Source organism: Dipteris shenzhenensis, chromosome 27, assembly GCF_047967505.1.
Source record: "Dipteris shenzhenensis isolate YYH24624 ecotype China chromosome 27, Dip_SZ_1.0, whole genome shotgun sequence".
Lineage (NCBI taxonomy): Eukaryota > Viridiplantae > Streptophyta > Polypodiopsida > Gleicheniales > Dipteridaceae > Dipteris > Dipteris shenzhenensis.
Window position 1 is genome coordinate 47,114,573 of NC_141622.1, and position 18,473 is coordinate 47,133,045.

Here is an 18,473-nt window from a genome sequence, read left to right on the forward strand (position 1 = left end):
CCAAATGTCATCATTATAGCCTCTCCACTTGGTGCACCTTTTTTTACCCCTCTCTTGGGCACATTAAAAACCACTTGCCCCTTGGCATTATTGCACATTTAGGTGCACCTAGGCCTTAGCACTCAGAACTATCTAGTCAATGCCATTCCACCCTCACCTAGGACCTTGGCAGTTACTTCTCTTGACCATTTCAATTATGCACATTAACCATTACAAAAGTTGGTCATCTAAGAGAAAATGCCCACCGATCTATCCGAGGTCATGCTATCTCGGCTAGAGCATAACATTCCTTCCCTCTTCAAGCATCAGCGTCCTCGATGATGAAATCTGGGAACACTCTCCGTAACTGGTATACGGATTCCTAGGTAGCTTCCGATAGAGGCTGACCATGCCATGCAACCAACACCGTGGGTATCTTCCGATTTCGTATTTGCATTGTTCCTCGGTCTAGGATTCTTGTTGGCTGGCGCCTTGCAATATCCTCTATCTCCTGAAACAAAACCACACCTTCGATTAGTGAGTCACCTGTATGCAAAAATTTCTTTAAGCGCGAAACATGAAAAACCGGGTGCACCTTACACCCCTGTGGCAATTCTAATTTATAGGCTACACTGCCTATTCTCTTTAGAATTAACCACGGCCCACGGTATCGAGGTGATAACTTAGCACACTCTCCTGAAGTCAACGACTTCGAGTGCGAAGGAACTCTGAGAAAAACTTTTTTTCCTTCTTTAAATACTCTTATAGACCGATTTTCATCCGCATATACCTTGGCCCTATCCATAGCCTGGCGGATATTAGCTCTCGCAAGCGCTAGCATCTCCCGCATCTGAACTACAAAGTTCGCGGCACTAGGCACTTTCTGAGGTACTCCAACTATAGTTGGATTGGCTGTTCTATAACCATAGTTCAGCTCAAACGGACTGAACCCAGTAGAGGAATGTTTCCTATCATTATAGGCAAACTCCAACAATGGCAACCACTTGTCCCATGTATGTTGCCTCAATGACACATATGCCCTCAGCATATCGTCTAAAGTCTGGTTGACTCTCTCCGTCTGACCATCCGTCTCAGGATGATCCCCACTACTCATTCCCAACTCAGTCCTCAGTGTCTCAAATACCGCTGTCCAAAATTGACCGGTAAATCTGACATCTCTGTCTGACACTATGGATCTAGGCAATCCATGCAGACGAAATATATGTCTAATGAACAAATCCGCCACTTGCGGGGCACTAACAGACTCTCTAGTCGGAATGAAGTGAGCCATCTTGGTTAGGCGATCAACCACCACAAGGATAGAATTATACCCTCCTTGTGTTGCAGGTAGCCCTACAATAAAGTCCATGGAAATGCTCTCCCACTTACTTGGTGGTATTTCCAAGGACTGTAAAAGTCCGGGTGGCTTCACCCGCTCGGCCTTACTTACCTGACACGAGAAACACCGTGTCACATATTCATGAATATGCTTTTTCATCGTTGGCCAAAAGAAATCTCACTTCACGAGATCATAGGTCTTCTCGACACCTGGATGTCCCGCACACGGGCTATCATGGCACTGTCGAATGACTCTCTGCCTGAGATCATTCTGACCAGGTACTACAACCTTGCCATTTCTAACTAGCATACCATCCCTTATGGTATATCTTGCATAAGTTTGGCCTTTTCTGGATGCCAGGTCATCCTTTTCACTTTCCCCGGGTTTTAACACATGAGCCTTAGGCCATAAGCTCTGGACAAACTCGTCCACCTTTTGAGTTTCTCTGATCTCGGTCATTAGAGCACTCTCTAATACCGTGAAACTCAGGTTGTGCATAATGCGAGACAATGCATCAGCCACCTTATTATCTTTTCCTCTTCGGTACCGAATCGTCAAATTAAACTCCTGCATGAGCTCTGCCCACCTAGCTTGGCGGCCCCTCAAGTCAGGTTGTTTACAAAAATGTTTCAAAGTATCATGATCTACATCCACATAAAACTCTGAACCATACAGATAATGCCTCCATGTTTTCAAAGCATGGATAACAGCATACAACTCCAATTCATGAGTTGGCTAATTCCTTTGAGAGGGAGAAAGCTTCTTGCTTTCAAAGGCTACTGGCCTTCCCTCTTGAAGGAGGACTGCTCCTACCGCAATGCCACTTGCATCGGTTTCTAGGAACAACGGTTTCTGGGGATCAACTATTTTTAACACCGGTCCTGAGACCACAGCTTGTTTTATGGTGTTAAAACTTTCCTGTTGATTCTGTCCCCAAATAAAAGGTACTTTATCTGAGGTCAGATCAGTCAATGGCGATACTATTCCGGAATATCCTTTGATATGCCTTCTATAAAACTGGACAAATCCCAAGAATGATCGCAACGCGGTCAGACTCTGAGGGATTGGCCAAGTTAGTATCGCAGCCACTTTCTTCGGATCCATTTCTACCCCCTGTGGAGTAATTATGAACCCTAAGTATTCAAGCCTAACCATACACAGTTACATAGAGACTGGCTTTCCTCAAAGTACTGAACACTACTCTTAAGTGTTCACGATGTTCAGTAATACTTTTACTGAATATCAGGATATCGTCAATAAAATGTACTACGAACTTTCCGATATACGGACGTAGTAAATCATTCATAAGCATGACGAAGGTCGCTGGAGCATTGGTAAGTCTGAAGGGCATTACCAAAAACTCATAATGACCAAACCTGCTTCTAAAAGCGATTTTATGCACATCCTCGGCTCTAATCCGGATTTGATGGTAGCCACACTTAAGATCTATCTTACTGAAAATCACGGCTCCATGTAATGCATCTAGCAAATCATCAATCCGAGCCATCGAATACCTGTGCTTAGCAGAGTCAATGCCATTCCACCCTCACCTAGGACCTTGGCAGTTACTTCTCTTGACCATTTCAATTACGCACATTAACTATTACAAAAGTTGGTCATCTAAGAGAAAATGCCCACCGATCTATCCGAGGTCATGCTATCTCGGCTAGAGCATAACACTGGTGATGGGCGAGCATCCGGTTCCATCCTCGGCTACCTTGGTCGCCATCTGGTAGGATATTATCTACACCCTGTACTCCACCTGGGAGCTTGGGACCCCGCGCTAGGGCGACTGTCGCGAGGCACACATGTTTCTGCAAGGCTTGGCCTGTAGGAGTTTTCTACATTTTTACTCTGTGAGGGATTCGTTGGTTGTATAGTCCCCCCACCTGGCTGTTAGCCCCTGTACCAGAGATTCCCTAGGCAGTGAGCTGGGTTTCTTTGGAACAGGCTGGTTTTTCTTCTTTCAGCATTGATCCGGTTTTGTCCCATACTCAGCACCTTTGGGGCTGCTGTTTTGTATGAAGTTTTTCAAGCATAATAGAAGGTCCTTTCTTTGCACCAAAAAAAAAAAAAGAGGAGTTTTTTGGAAGGTACCCTTGCATGATTTGGATTCTCAAACATATGGATTAGAGGGATTTCCTCATATAAATCTTTCCATATCCATAGCCAAGTGTGGAGAGAGATTTCACACTTCTTGATCATATTCCACACATCAAACATGTGCATCCTTAAATAATGTGCCCCATCAAAGGCTTGCTTGTAGAACTTTCCGGGCAATGAACTCACCACTAAAGTGACCTCTAGCTAGCCTAGTATGTACCTCACTACATACTGTAGTATGTTCATGTAGCAAAACCTATCAACGTAGGACTCCATCTACACCCTGCCGATATAATTGTCTACCAATCAAGCTGTACTTCTAGCCTTCAAGGCCAACTGCCTGCACTTATCTTAAGGCATATGCTAAGTAAAAGTTCCCTATGACAGATAGTGTAGCATTTCATCATACTTGGTTTCTCTCAAATCTACTGCATATAAATGAGCATTTGGCAATTCAGTATTGACACCCTTTAGCATCATTTGTGGCTGTTAACCAAGATAAACAATCTACTCCCACTGGGTGCCTCACTCTACATGCAGTGGGCCAGGTGGGAGAGGGGACCTGCTTCTTCTTTGGGATCTTGGAAAGCCTTCCGTAGGCTTCCAGAGGAAACCAAGTCAGGGTTGATAGGACATCTCAGAGGGAGTGCAGGGAGGATCTTGCAGATTGAGTCAGCCCTTCCAGAGGCTTGGATAGACACAGATGATATGCCTCTCATTACCTCCACTTGGGCAGGTACTTTCTCGAGAGGCGGGGTTCCACTTCAGGTCTTAGCCTTCCGAGGTGCACAGGAGGATGCTTTGGTTTTCAGTGTCCAGGATGGTGGCAGATTGCTCAGATCTACAGATGATATATTGCTTGAGTCTGCTTTTCAGCCTATCAGGGTCGTAGGCCTTTTGATGCAGGGATCAGATTCAGAGTGGTTCTTAGACCCTGACCCCCAGTTACTCTCCACCGGGTCTTGGAGACTTTGGCTCTATGGAGGAGTTCCCATCAGGTATTTACAGTGGGACCCTGGAGAGTGGGAGTGGATTGACGTGGGGCATCGAGAGAAGACCATCCCCTTCTTTCGTTACACGGTCAGTAATGCCAGGAGATTTCAGCTCAGTAGTAGAGGTTGGAGACCCTCCAGAGTTCCTCATTGGGAGACTTTTGGTATTACTGCGGATCAGCAGAGGTACTTCTGGAGGAGGCTCTGGAAATCCCACAGGAATAGAAAGATCACTATCTTCTTTTGGCTTTCTATTCATGGAGGGATTGCAGTGAACCTTTGGAGGTCCAGATTCGGAGCCGACCCTACTTGCCCTCGTTGCCTTTCTGCTTCGGAGTCTATTCAGCATTGCTTATGGGATTGCAGACAGGCGAGATTGATTTGGATGGGGATAGCCAGGATCTTCAGTCACTTTGCCCATTCCCCACTCTTTATGACTTGGGGCTCGGTGGCTTGGCTTTCTCTTACAGGACCTCAGGTTTTCTATGAGGGACTTGACTCCTCCCGGGCCATTTCAGTTCGACATCATCGGGTTGAGCTCTGCTCGTTGGATGTGGTTACACACCGTCCTTTTACAGCTGTACATGCCTCTGTGGATACTTCTTGGGAGATTATAGCGAGCATAGCAGCCTGGCATATCTGGAGATCCAGATGCACAGAGGCTATGGAGGGTACTCAGGTTCATCCCTCGCACACATTGGCTAGTATCTGGACAGACATCGTACACACTCTGATGGCCGTATGGACGGGCATGCAAGGGGACTCCCGTGCAGCCTCAGCTAGGAGGGCTTCTTTCTTCAGGGAATGGAAGGATTCTCCTTTCTTCTCTGAATCTACTACAGGGTTGAGATGGCACTTTCAGCCTCAGCCTTGGTTTCTTTCCACCTCACTCTGAGGGGGTTTTTTATTATCCTCATGATTTCATGATGTATTCCGCTTTGAGCTTGCTCTCGCGGGTTTTTGTTCTTACTTAATAGAAGTCTTTTTCATGAAAAAAAAAAAAAAAAACAATCTACTCCTGAATGATGTCTACTCGGTTTATGAATTAAGCTCCTGCAATAACAACATCCAACTTAACAATCGTCCTTAGATCACTGATTTATTAATCAAATAGAGCAAAACCTGATGATCAACGTAAAGGATGAATGGATTTCCAAGCCAATAGTGGCGAAATTCTCCACACCAAAAACCATCCCAAGGGCTTCATGCTCGGTTCTGCTATTGATATCCCATCTAAGTTGTCTTAGGATAGGTGTTTCATATGCCCATTTCTTCAATTCATGAAATGCAACAGACAATTCTTCAGTCCATTGAGATTTGGTATCTTTCTTTGTCATCTCATACAATGGTGCCACAATCTTTGCAAAGTCCTTCACAAATTGTTTGTAGAAGCTTATGAATCCAAATTGTTTGTAGAATATGATAAATCCAACAAAAGACCTCAACTGTGCTAGATTTTTTAGCTTGAGTAATACTCCTACTCGTACACAGAAAACACTTTTAGCCGGATTTTAGGAAATCCCTGTGTGTCTACACCTGTCAAAGACTTTCTCAAGGTAGACAAGATGACACAGAAAACACTTTTAGCCGGATTTTAGGAAATCCCTGTGTGTCTACACCTGTCAAAGACTTTCTCAAGGTAGACAAGATGCATAGGCACTGCCAGACACAGAAGTCACCAAGTAAATTGTGATAAACTCGGTCAGATAATCTCGAAATGTGTCAATTATGAATCTTTGAAAGGTAGATGGTGCATTATGCAAACCAAATGGGATGAACTTAGAGGCATATGCACTCCATTCTGTTATGAAAGCAGTTTTGGACTGATCCTCGAGGTACGCATCCATGAAAGGAGTTTTGGACTAATCCATGAACGAGTACATTCGACGCCTATAACCTAGTCAAGTATCTTTGCTGTGAACGGAATCAGACACACAAACACGGAGGCTGCAATTCCTTTTAGGCACTACTATGATTGGAAGTAACCAGCAGTCACTGCAATCTATTTCATAGATGAACTCTTCTCATATCAACTGATCAAGCTTAGCTTTCACCTGCTTTGCATAGTTTGGATTCATCATGTATCTTTGTTCACATACATGTTTGGCAGCGGGCATCACTAGAATTCTAAGCTGGCATAACTCGAGTGGGACTCCTCCGTAATCTTTGTAACTCCATGCAGACACCTCCTTACATTACAAGAACAGAGTTTTAATAGCTTGAAGGTAATCATCTAACATTAAGCACTTAACCACTACCACTCGTGGTTCCTCTTTTGTCCCTAAACTCAGCTTTTGAGTTGGCTCAGCAACTAGTTGCTCTATTCCGAGTTGAGTAATATTGAGCTTTGATTCCACTATCTCACATTTCCAATTACATTCTTAGTGAAGGGACTCGAATATAAGTTTTAATGTTCGGCCAACTTTTCTTCTTTTAATTTCTGATTGAGATCAGCTACAACTTGAAATATGTCAATTGCTCCCACAGCCAGAATTTGCATTTCCATCAGTCGAGTTACAACATCCCATGGAAATCGATCTTTTACCTCTAGATCTTTGGGGCGATAACTACTTGGTACCTTACTTGGGTTGGTAGAAATATGCACCTCCATTTCTCTGGCCTTGATGGTCATTATCTCAATATCTCAATCATGCAAAATCTTAGCACATTTTAACCAAGGTCTACCCAACAACAGTGGATAGGCATTATTTTCCATTGGGATCACAATCAGACTAAATGTATAATGAATTCTGCCAATATTGATTACAACATGTGGGAGCATACTTGTTGGCTCGACTGGTCTTTTGCAGCCATACAAACTTGGAATGGAGAGGGATTCAAATTTTTAGTTCACAACAATGTTCGAGATGATATTGACTCTAGGAACACCATTCACGATCACTCTAGATACATTTTGCTTTCTGATCTTGATAGTGATAGTGGGGACTACTTTTTTTACCATTGGTGCATCAATGACGGATATGGTCACAAAAGAATCGACTTCCTTGGTAACGCTTCTCTTTTGCTTGGAGTTGCTACGGTGTTCAGTGACATTCAACTCAAGTTGAGATTCTCTTGATGAAGCTTCAATCGGGTTTGGTAGAGGAGCCTGCTTGGTAGGCAAATCCATTGCAAGTGCTGTCTCCTTCAATTCCTTGAAATTTCAGGCGCAACCTGCTTCTTCATCTTTCCGTTGACATCTTTGGTCGATGGTTCCTCCTCTATACTAGTGATAGGACCTTGTTGCGATCGAGTAACTACATTGACTTCTACCAAGTCTAACACTTCTATTAGAATGGATCGACATTCAGGTTCAACTTCCTTTCGGTCAGCATTACTCTTGAGCAACTCGAGGCGCTCTTGCCACAATTTGTAGTTAGCTTTCAAATGATTTCGTGACAGAAATAACATTGAATCTTTGATGATTCTTTGTGTTAACCTTTATCATTTTTTCCGTTGCTTCTACCTTACCCAGGCCTCGGAAGGCCTCCATATTTAGGTTCGGCTTCTTGCGATACTTGATGCACATTTGCAATGCAATTCTTATGCCTTGAACACTTATCACACCATTTTCCATTTGAATGGGGCTTATCTCGGTAACCCAGTTCCTTTAGGGCCTTTTTGAGGATAGCCGTTAACTTGTTTAGCTTGGAGGAAGCATCTTCATCATCATCCCCTTCAGCCCTTTTCCTTGTCTTCTTCTTAGCAGGTCCACTCTTCTCTAGTCCAGCTGCTCGGATCAGTTGCTCCTCATAAGTCTTGGTTGGGTTGACAATTTCAGGTGACTGTAAGTCAATCTACACCTCGGTTATTTACTGCCAATCTACAAAATAACCAATTGGAAATTGATTAAACCAGTGTTAAGCAAGTGCAAGGGAATTAATTCATATACTCCTTCGTTGTAGCACCTTCTATATGTCATACCCGCATCTGCAAATGACTAAATGGATCTTCATCTTCACCATATCAGCTGAGCTGCTTTTGCTTTGGTTGTTGCTGGTTTCTGGTATCACAGCTACTAGATTTGGATCAGCTAGGTTGAGCCTCGACCTCGGTCTGCAGCCAACAGGTGCAAGCTTGACCAGTTAGTGGAGGACTTTTGTTTTACACCTTTGTGCTCTAGCTGCACACTGTGACTTACCTCACCTCACTGTTGCAGCTGGACTTTTTGAGTTGTGTCTTCTTACTCTAACTGGACTTCTAGATTTACTACGTCTGCAGGCAGGGCCAAGGGGAAGGGGAGGGCAGGGAGTAGGAAGAACAGGAGATCCAAAGACGGGGAACAACAAAGAGGGGGAACAACATAGGTTAAATGAGGGAAGCCAGGAGTGCTGCAGAGGAGTTGGAAAATATTCAGAAAGCAAGAAACATAGACTACAGCAGGGAGTCTCAGAAGATTGGCATACCTCACCTTTTTTGGGTGCCAATCAAACTTTTTGTTAAAGTCTAAACCATTTGTGTTATATCCTTTTGGAATTTAGATTTCAGGGTCTGCAAGGAACTCCTTTCTACATACACAATTTTATCACAAGGTTTTCTGTACACATTTTATTGATTCTTTCTTTCATTGAATATTTGTTTGTGCATGGAGCAGCAAATCTTAAAAAATCATGATGAACTGCACCTTCAGTCTTCATCCCTTTTATAAACAGTCTGTTGGAGATAAGTGCACACTAAGTGTACTATTTCCTAGTCTACATTTGTCTAAGTCTAAGTCTAGTCTTTATGTCTTGAGTGTGTGCCATGTGGCACTTCTACAATTATCCCATAAGCACTCTTGCTTTATGTCTTGTACTTTGGCCCATATATTCAATGGGTCACATCATTCTAATCTATCAGTCTAGCTTGTGTCTTGTCTACACTCTTCTCAAGGTATTTCTAGTCTTTCAGTCTTGTTATTTCATTTCCAGTTTCTAGTTCTAGTTCTTGCTTCCATATTCCAACATGGTATCAGAGCTAGGTTGATCCCTCTTCTTCCTCTTCTCTCCCCTCAGTCTGCCTTTTCTCAGATCTCTCTCCCGCTGCAGATCTGCGCTCCCTCTTCACATTTTCCCCTCTTTCTGCCCCGCCATTGCGCTCCAGATCTACGCGACAGATCTGTGTGTTTCTGCTCCAGATCTGCGCCAGATCTGCGCATCATTTCTGCCAGATCTGAGCTCCAGATCTGTGCAAACCTGCTGTCACATCTGCACCCGCTCCTGCTGTCGCTCCTGACAGATCAGCGCCGTCCGTACAGGCGTCCGTACTCCGCTGTGACCGTACGCCGTCTGTACTTCGACGTCGTCCGTACGTACCTGCACCCGTTGTACCAGTTCAGGTGGCCTCTACTGCTGCAGATCTGCCTGCCATTTCTGTTCTGATTTCGTGAGCTGAAGGAGCTGCCCACGACTTTCTGAAGCTGCTGCCCGTACCTTTTCTGTTCGAAATAAAGGAGGAGCTGAAGCTTTTTTATCTCTGCCCAACCTGCATTCAGTTCTGCATTCAGTTCTTGCTAAGGTACTGTACATTGTCTCTTTCAGATTGCTGAGCAGTCTTTTTTAATCCTCATATCTGCAAACTGCTGGTTCCTCCTACTTCGATGGGCTGTCATATGCTATGGCCCTGACAAAGTGGTGAGAGAACCGGCTTCTGGGATCTCTTCCTCTCATTTATTTTCTGCAATATTGTAAGGGAATAGACACTGCCCTTGCATCCTAGCAAGAGGTAAGACCTTCCCACATGGCATCTTCCTCTCATTCTCTCATATCTATCGACAAATTCAATGGGTCCAACTTTCATACTTGGCAGATCAAAATCAAGTGCCATCTTATGAAAGAAGGCCTTTGGGACATTGTTCACCGTGATGCTCCCGAAGGTCCATCTGAGCAAGTTGTTGCTGCCAAGAACGACAAAGCCTATGCTATCATATTGCTCGGCCTTGGAGATGATTACATTCATCACATCTCCGACATACAGTCTGCTCCTCAAGCATGGATCACTTTGGACACTCTTTTTGGAGCCCGATCTAAAAACTCTAAGATTGCACTTATGATCTCATTCTTTGATCTACATATGCAGGAAGGAGCTACTATAGCCTCTCATGTCAATTATCTTCACAGTCTTATGGTTCAGCTTGCGTCAGTCAAGTCTCCCATCTCCGAAGATATTGCTATTGCTGTGCTTCTCAAAAGCTTACCTGACTCCTATGTTACTCTTGTCACTACCTTCAAGTATCATAATAATCCTTCTCTTGAGGGTATCATCAATGCTCTCCAAGAGGAAGAAAGAACTCAACAACGAAAGGTAACTGACACTGCATTTTTAGCAAAGAAAGGAAGTTCTAAGGTAAGAAAGCCTTGCACCCATTGTGGCAAAACTAATCATGTGGAGAAGGACTGTTTCAAGGCTCATCCATGCACCATTTGTGGCCGTGATAATCACCGGGAGAGGGACTGCTACTCCAAAACCTCTACATCAGCTCCTGTATCTACCTCAGCCCATGTTGCTGCAACATCTCCATCAGCTGATCCTGCTGTTCCTTCCTCACATGATGAGAAGTGGGCTTTCTGATTACTTCTATGTTTTGTCTACCACCTTGACCACCGATGATGTAGGTCAAGGGGTTCTAGTGTCTTGGTCTTTCTATTTGTCTACAATCAGTCTTCTGTCTATCTAGTCTTGTCTGTCTGTCTATTTGTCTATCAATCTGACTGTGTTTTAGATCCATCTTGTCCTTACCCTTGTGGACCCATATGAGGATATCACTTGAGGAGGGGTGTCTCAGGATCATTTGTCTGTCATGTTTTCTATCTTGTCTATCAGTCTATCAGTCTGTCTTCTAGTCTTGTCTTTCTGTCTTACTCCTAGTGTCCACTTAAGGAGGGTGTTGGAGATAAGTGCACACTAAGTGTACTATTTCCTAGTCTACATTTGTCTAAGTCTAAGTCTAGTCTTTATGTCTTGAGTGTGTGCCATGTGGCACTTCTACAATTATCCCATAAGCACTCTTGCTTTATGTCTTGTACTTTGGCCCATATATTCAATGGGTCACATCATTCTAATCTATCAGTCTAGCTTGTGTCTTGTCTACACTCTTCTCAAGGTATTTCTAGTCTTTCAGTCTTGTTATTTCATTTCCAGTTTCTAGTTCTAGTTCTTGCTTCCATATTCCAACACAGTCATCATGAGCTTTTTTCTAAAATAATGATTTCACCCACTCATCTTTACATTTGCATAAGCTACAAGAATAAAGTACTTACCATTAACATTGAAAAGCATGAAGAGGATGACAAAGCCCCATAAGTAAGCACTGCAGCATCAGAATTGAAGCCAGTAGAGACGAATTGGACAATAAGAGCAGAAAGAAACTTTAGTAATGCATGAGGGTGAAAGCCAAGGAAGAGAAAACTAGGTGTACTCATTAACAAGAAAATAAAGTTCTCAAATTTGGATTTCACACACCTGATACCAACAATCTCCTTGAACTCATCTTCCATAGAGCGAATCATATACTTATGAAAGTCAAACTGCTCACTCAAGTTGTGGTTCTGCAAAATCCCAGTAGATATGTAGCATGTCTAAGAGTTTCTCCTTACAATAGTATAAAGCATAGGTTTATACCCATTCTCTGCTGAAAGAGAGAAACCAACATTATGTGAAAATAAATTTCTTTAAGGACTACATTGTATTCTCCCAAGGCAGATGGCCTATCTCAGCAAAGATAAACCTGTCCCCTAAGAAAAGAAGCAGCCTTCTGCACTGTTGGCTTGAGCATATGTTGCTTGAATATGGATTCACTGATTATAAATATCCTTGTACTTCAGATATTTGACAAGTAATAAAGTCACTTTATTGCCAAAGGTGGATTCAGGCTGAGCTTTCATCACTCTAAACATATGATAAGAGAAACCTAAGTATTTCAAGGGATATACATATCCTTCACCAAAATTGAGGTATAGATCATATAGTAACTCAGATGTGATAAGAAAGAGCTTGACTGTAAGCTCCTTAATAGTACAAAAGCAAGAAAACTGCTGTAAGGAGAATTCTTGGGAAATAGATAGATCCCGTAAAGAGAAGCTATCTGTCAACCTAATATTGCTCCGTTGCCTCTTCTATTGTGGTGTCTCATGCTGTTTTGTAGTCTTCTTTTCTCTAATTCAATTCAAGAACTGCGAGCATGAAAACAAACTGTGGAGGTGATCTGCAAATATGGACATGCAGTGATTGCTATTGTGGAGTACAATTAAAGGTGCTATGGAACGTTGCAGAAGTGTGGGTTCACTCCTCCCCCACATTTGGCACCTTTGTGACATAGATACATGACATCATGCTCCCCCCTCCCCCACTTGGTATGGATCACAATTGACTACTTCGGCTTTTGGGCACTGGCATCCAAATAAATGGGATTTTATTTTAGGACAAATCGATGGCAAAGTTAAGGGTTGCCCATTTGCCTCTACAATGCTTTCCTTTTTTTGCAAGAAAGGTACTTCATTAAGTATGAATAAAAACCATAGAGCAAGCTCAAGTGCGGGAGTACATCATGTCAGGCATGAGAAAAAAACAGCTCAAAATGAGCAAACAAAAATCCTAGGTGGCAGCTGAAAATGCCACCTCATCCCTGAAGAGAGAAGAAAGGAGAACCCCTCCAAACTTTGAGAAAAGCAACCCTCTTAGCAGTAGCAATCCTGGAGGTTCCCTGTATGTTCGCCCAAATGGCCATCAAAGTGTGTATAGTATTTGCCCAGATATTGGCCATAGTCTGAGAAGGGTGAACCTGGGAGTCCTCCAAAGCCTTTGTACATCTGGTTCTCCAAATATGCCATGCTGTAATACTAGCCAGAATCTCCCAAGATGTGTCTACAGAAGCATGGGGAGCTTTGAATGGAGTAAACGGAACATCCCAGAGGGAGCATGACTCCACAAGGTGTCATCAAACAAAGAAAGCTTTGTCCGTGTCATGTCCCTCGAAGAAAGCCTGTGGACTAGTGAGTGACAACCAAGCAACTGATCCCCAGGTCAAGAAGAGGTTCTCTATGAAAAATGCAACTGAGTGCACTCCCAAAGGCAGTGCCGCATTGACTCAACCGCTGAATGGCATCGAGGACATGTAGGGTCAGCCCCGAACCTGGATCTCCACAGGTTCACTGCAATCCCTCCATGAATAGTAAGCCAGATGAATAACGTGATTTTCCTATTCCTGAGGGATTTTCAAGGTCTCCTCCAAAAGTTTTTCTGCATCTCTGCAGAAATCTGAAAAGTATCCCAATGAGGAGCTCTAGAGGGCCTCCAACCTCTACAACTGAGCTGGAATCTCCTGGCATTTCTGACCGTGTAACAAAAAAAGGGGATGCTCTTCTCTCGGTGCCCTTCATCTATCGATTCCCATTCCCCTGGATCCCACTGCAAGGATCTAATAGGGGAACCTCCATACAACCAAAGCCTGCAAGATCCAAGAGCTAGGAGAATGGGGTCTGGATCAAGATACCACTTTGAGTCTCTACCCATCTCCATGTATCCTGCAATCCTGACAGGCTGAAAAGGAGCCTCCAAGAGAATGTCCTCTGAAGATCTGTGGAGTCTGCTTCCTGCATGAACCTGAAAGACAAGGGTATTCTCATGTGCATCCCGCAAGGCTATAACCTGCAGAGGGATACCTGTCCTCGTAAAAGCCCCCAACCAGGTGGACTCCGAGATAGGCAAATGGTCTGTATCCATCCATTCCACTGGTATGGCTGCATCTATCTGCTGCATCCTGGCTGCACTTCCTCTAAGGTGACTAACTGAACGAACACTCTGATCATCTAGAAGCATCCTGAAAGCTTTCCAAGCACCCACCGTGGAGGCAGGGCCCGACTCCCATCTAGACCACTGCATGTAGTGTGACATGCCCAGTGATCTGCCATGCTCATCTAGTATGCAATCATTCCACATGACAGGCTGCCTATCAATTTCTTCACGAGAGGAGGGTGGAACTCTCCGAAGAGTACTTTTGAAGCTGTCCCAAGCTTTCAGAATGACAGCCATGAGAGGGGAGGTAGGAGATCTGAGATGGGCTGACGTAAAGATCCATCTAGGGCTGTCCATCCAATCTCATCCCTGAGAAGGTGTGCATGTCTGTATACTGCATAAGAAAAAATCCTTCCATGGCTCCTGACCAGGCATCAAACCTCTGACCACCATCTTGCAGAGCAAGGCTCTACATTGCAAGTATGGATCAATGATATCGAGACCCCCTTCCTAAGTTTGTAGAATAAGAGCCTCCCAAGCCACCCTGGCTATCACATCTGAAGTGCCGTCTAATCCACTCCACAAAAAATTCCTGATAGGTCTCTTGAGCTAAGTGATACTGCTTGTAGATCGGTGCCAGCAAGAGCAAACAAACCAGGCTGTAGCCAATAGTACCTGATATACAACCACCACTCTGGATGCAAGGTCAAGTTCGGCCGAACTCCAAAATAGGATTTTCCTCCTAATGCTCTCCAGCACGGAAGCGAATTGCTGTGCACGAGAAATACCCACCCCAACTTGGCATCCAAGATACTTGACGGAGACACCCCTCTGAATCCAAATAAAGCCAATATCAGCACCCCAATCTGGAGTGTCCTCATCACTAATCTAGAAACCATTGGATTTGTTCCAGTTAATGTAAGCCCCTGCTGCAATGCAAAACAAATACAAGGCTGTCTTGAAAGAGGTGAGTGTTTGTGGAGTGGCATCCAAAAACATAGCCGTGTCATCTACCAGCTCCCTATCCAGCAACTCCTCTTCCTATCTCAACGGACGTCTCAGCCCAAAGATATCAGCTTGAGCTCTAATATAGAGGCTCATAGCTTCAGCCACAAATAAGAATAAAAAGGGGGCTAGAGGGCATCCCTGTGGTGGACTGATCTAGAAATCTGAAACCTGTTTCCCCTGACTCCACCAATGAGTACCTGGCTATGGGTTGACCTGTAAAAGCAAAAACCCCTGTAATCCACAAATCTGAAAATCCAAAGCGAAGAAGGGGGGAAAACTCCATCTTTGTCATTGTAAAAACTCAAAAATCTAAAAGAAAAATCAAATGAGCCTGAGCTGCTGCTCCTCCCCGTGAGCTACTGCCCTCCCCTCTCCCTCTCTCAGCCAGCCCTCTCTCCCTCTCCCTCGCTGCCCCCCCCTCTCCCCCCCTCGCTGCTCCTCCTCTCCCTCCCCTCTCGCCAGCCCCCTCTCCCTCCTCCCTCACCCTCCCTCTCCCCTTCCTCCTCTCCGCCCTCCCTCTCCCCCCCCCGCTACCCCCTACCTCTCCCTTCCCGCTCAACCTCCCCCCCACCCGTCAGCCCCCCGCCCCCCTTCTCCTCCCCGTCCCCTCCCCCTTCATCCCTCTCCCTCGCCAGCCCCCCCCCCCCCCCCCCCCCGCTGCCCCCCTCCCCACTGCCCCTTTCTCCTCTCCCCTCCCCCACTGCCCCCTTCTTCTCCGCCCTCCCTCTCCCCCGCCAGCCCCCCTGTCCCCTTCTCCTCCCCCGCCCCCCGCCCCTTACCCTCCCTCTCCCCCCCGCTGCACTCCCCCTCCCCGCTGCCCCCTTCTCCTCCGCCCTCCCTCTCCCCCGCCAGCCCCCCCGTCCCCTTCTCCTCCCCCCCCCCCCCCGGAAGGAGGGGGGAAAAAAAACAAAAACAAAAAACAAGAAAAGAGTTAAAAACAAAAAACAAAAAACCTCCTCCCTCTCCCTCCCCGCCTCCCTCCTCCATTTCTCAGCTCCCCATGCCTCCCCCTCAGCCTACCTCTGTCTCCCCTCTCTTTCTCCTTCTTCCTGCCCCTCTCTTTCCCTTCCCTTCCCCTCTTTCCTACCCTCTCCTTCTCCTCCTTCCGGTGCCCGTGTTCAGGGCGTCCTGGTCAGTAGTTTCACAGACTGAGCTTTTTCAGTGTTGGAATCGGCCTTTTCACATCGATTGGCGAATCGATCCCCATTAAGCCAATCTCCGTCCACCTCCACCGGCCGCGAGAACCGTCATTTTTTTAGAAGATGAGCTGCAGCAGCTCAAGAAAGATGTGGAATTAGAGGGCTCCACATCACTTTTCGCCCGCATCTTTGGGTCACACCCTTCCACATCACAGGCTAGAGACTGGATGCTGGCGGCGTTACCAGGAGACCTCGCCCCTCACCTCAAGGATATTCGACTTTTGGGACGTGGATTCTTCCAAGTGGTTTTCGACTCCCACGAGTCCACAGCCCTTGTTCTCAAAGCTAATCCCCTGGCTTTGGGTTCGAGGAGGATCTTTCTTTTGCCCTACATCTTGGGCTTCGATCCGGTTGAAGAGGACAGGCAGGTCACATCACTGTTCATTAGGTTTCCTGGTCTTCCTCAGGTCTACCATCGACTGCTTGCCACTATCGGAGCCACATTCGGAGTGGTCACGGAGATCCCCTCCCTTCCTGGCATGCCTTTTTCCTTGGCAGAGGCAGTCAGTGCAGACGGGGTGCCTCGTGTTAGGGTCATTGTCTCTGACCCTAACATCTCAGATGACCACATTATGCTTCAGCGTCCAGACGGCTCTCTCTTTCGACAGAGAGTCGAGATTTCAGGTAGACAAGACCAGTGCAGGATTTGCAGGACCCTTGGGCACTTTGCTAGAGACTGCCCAAGGAAGAGAAAAAGACCCAAGAGGTCTTCTGGTGCGGCTCCTTCACGTACTACCACGACTGCACCTCCCTAGCACCCTGTACCACGCACTCCAGGACCACCAAGAGCAACAGGGTGCCCTGCTTCGTACACCCCAGGACATCAGGGGCAGCAGGGCACCCAATGCCTGCAGCACACCCAGTACCACGATGGAGAGCTATCAGAGCGGCTCCCTTACCTCAGGAGGAGACTTTTGATCCTGTTCAGACAGACGCCTCCCAGACTCCAGAGGTGGATGTTGCTGCAGCCCCAGACACTATAGCTCCACATAAGGAGGGGCCTTTAGATCCACCAGCCCCAGTCACTTTGGTCTCTGACCCCTTGGTTTCTGACCACAAGGGGACTACAGGTACTTCTTCCCCGCAGACTGTTCCTGCCACAGTCACGATAACCGAGAAAGTGCAGGCGCAGATGAGCGCTCCTGATTCCTCTTCACCCCAGCCACAGGCCTCCTCAACCCCTAGCTCCAGTTCTGCTGATAGAGGCCTGGTAGGTCCTTCTCCTCCATCTTCCACGAGTGCAGGTCTTCTTCGCACTCCTCGGCCAGACTTGCTTATCAGGAATTCTTTTTCGGCACTAGCAAATTCAGCGACTTTCATGGATGATGAGGAGTTTGTGCCCTCCACCTTAGGGGTCCTGGTCATTGGGATTCCTTCTGATAGGGCCTCCCTTTCAGCAGGTGTGGGGATCCCTTCACCTGTTGAGTTTCCTGCCCTCAGTAGCAGTGTTTCGGCCCAGGGGAAGCTAGTCTCCTCTACTAGGTAGGGTAAGCCTTTCCATCCAGCATCCTCCTATCGATGAGGATAGTCAGGTCGAACATACAGGGCCTAGGCGGAGTTTCACACTATCGCAATAGGCAGCTGATCCGGAACCAGCTTCATCCAAGCGTCACTGGAGGTGCTATTGATATCCTTTTTATCCAGGAACACAAGTTGGATGCCAGTGATTGCTCTAAGTCTGGCAAACTACTTTCAGGACATACCTTCTGGTCGCCTGCTATGGGCACAAGGGGAGGTACTTGCATTTCAGTCTCTCTTTCTAGTCTCCCCTTGGTTGCTGGTCATGGGATTATCTCCCCTTCTAGAGCTCAATGGATCATTATTTTGATTGGAGGGTGTAAGATTGGTCTTCTCAATCTCTATGCTCCCAACAACAGAGGGGAGGAGATCTTTTTTTGGAAGGAGTTACTCTCTTGGGCCCCCATTGCAGATTCTTGGATCATTGGTGGCAACTTCAACATGGTTGAGTTGCCTTCAGACAAAAAGGGAGGCAGACAGGGTGGAATTAATTCTTTGGAGAGGGCAGCTTGGGATGCCTTTCTCTTTCAGTTCAATGCCAGAGACACTTGGTTGGATGATGCCTTTCATATTATGCCACAGTCACTCCTGTACTCTTGGTCGAACAGGAGAATACACATGCCC

At 45.9% G+C, this 18,473-nt stretch overlaps 1 protein-coding gene across 1 annotated transcript in view; it reads right to left on the minus strand.

Moving 5' to 3' along the window:
* LOC147884400 (MLO-like protein 11) overlaps nt 1-18,473 on the minus strand; it is a 287,986-nt gene that overhangs the window by 90,034 nt on the left and 179,479 nt on the right. The window contains exons 8-9 of the mRNA XM_087398438.1: nt 11,854-11,939; nt 11,652-11,701 (exon numbers count right to left, since the gene is read on the minus strand). Coding sequence (XP_087254564.1) covers nt 11,652-11,701; nt 11,854-11,939 — 136 coding nt within the window. The remainder of the gene's footprint in view (nt 1-11,651; nt 11,702-11,853; nt 11,940-18,473) is intronic.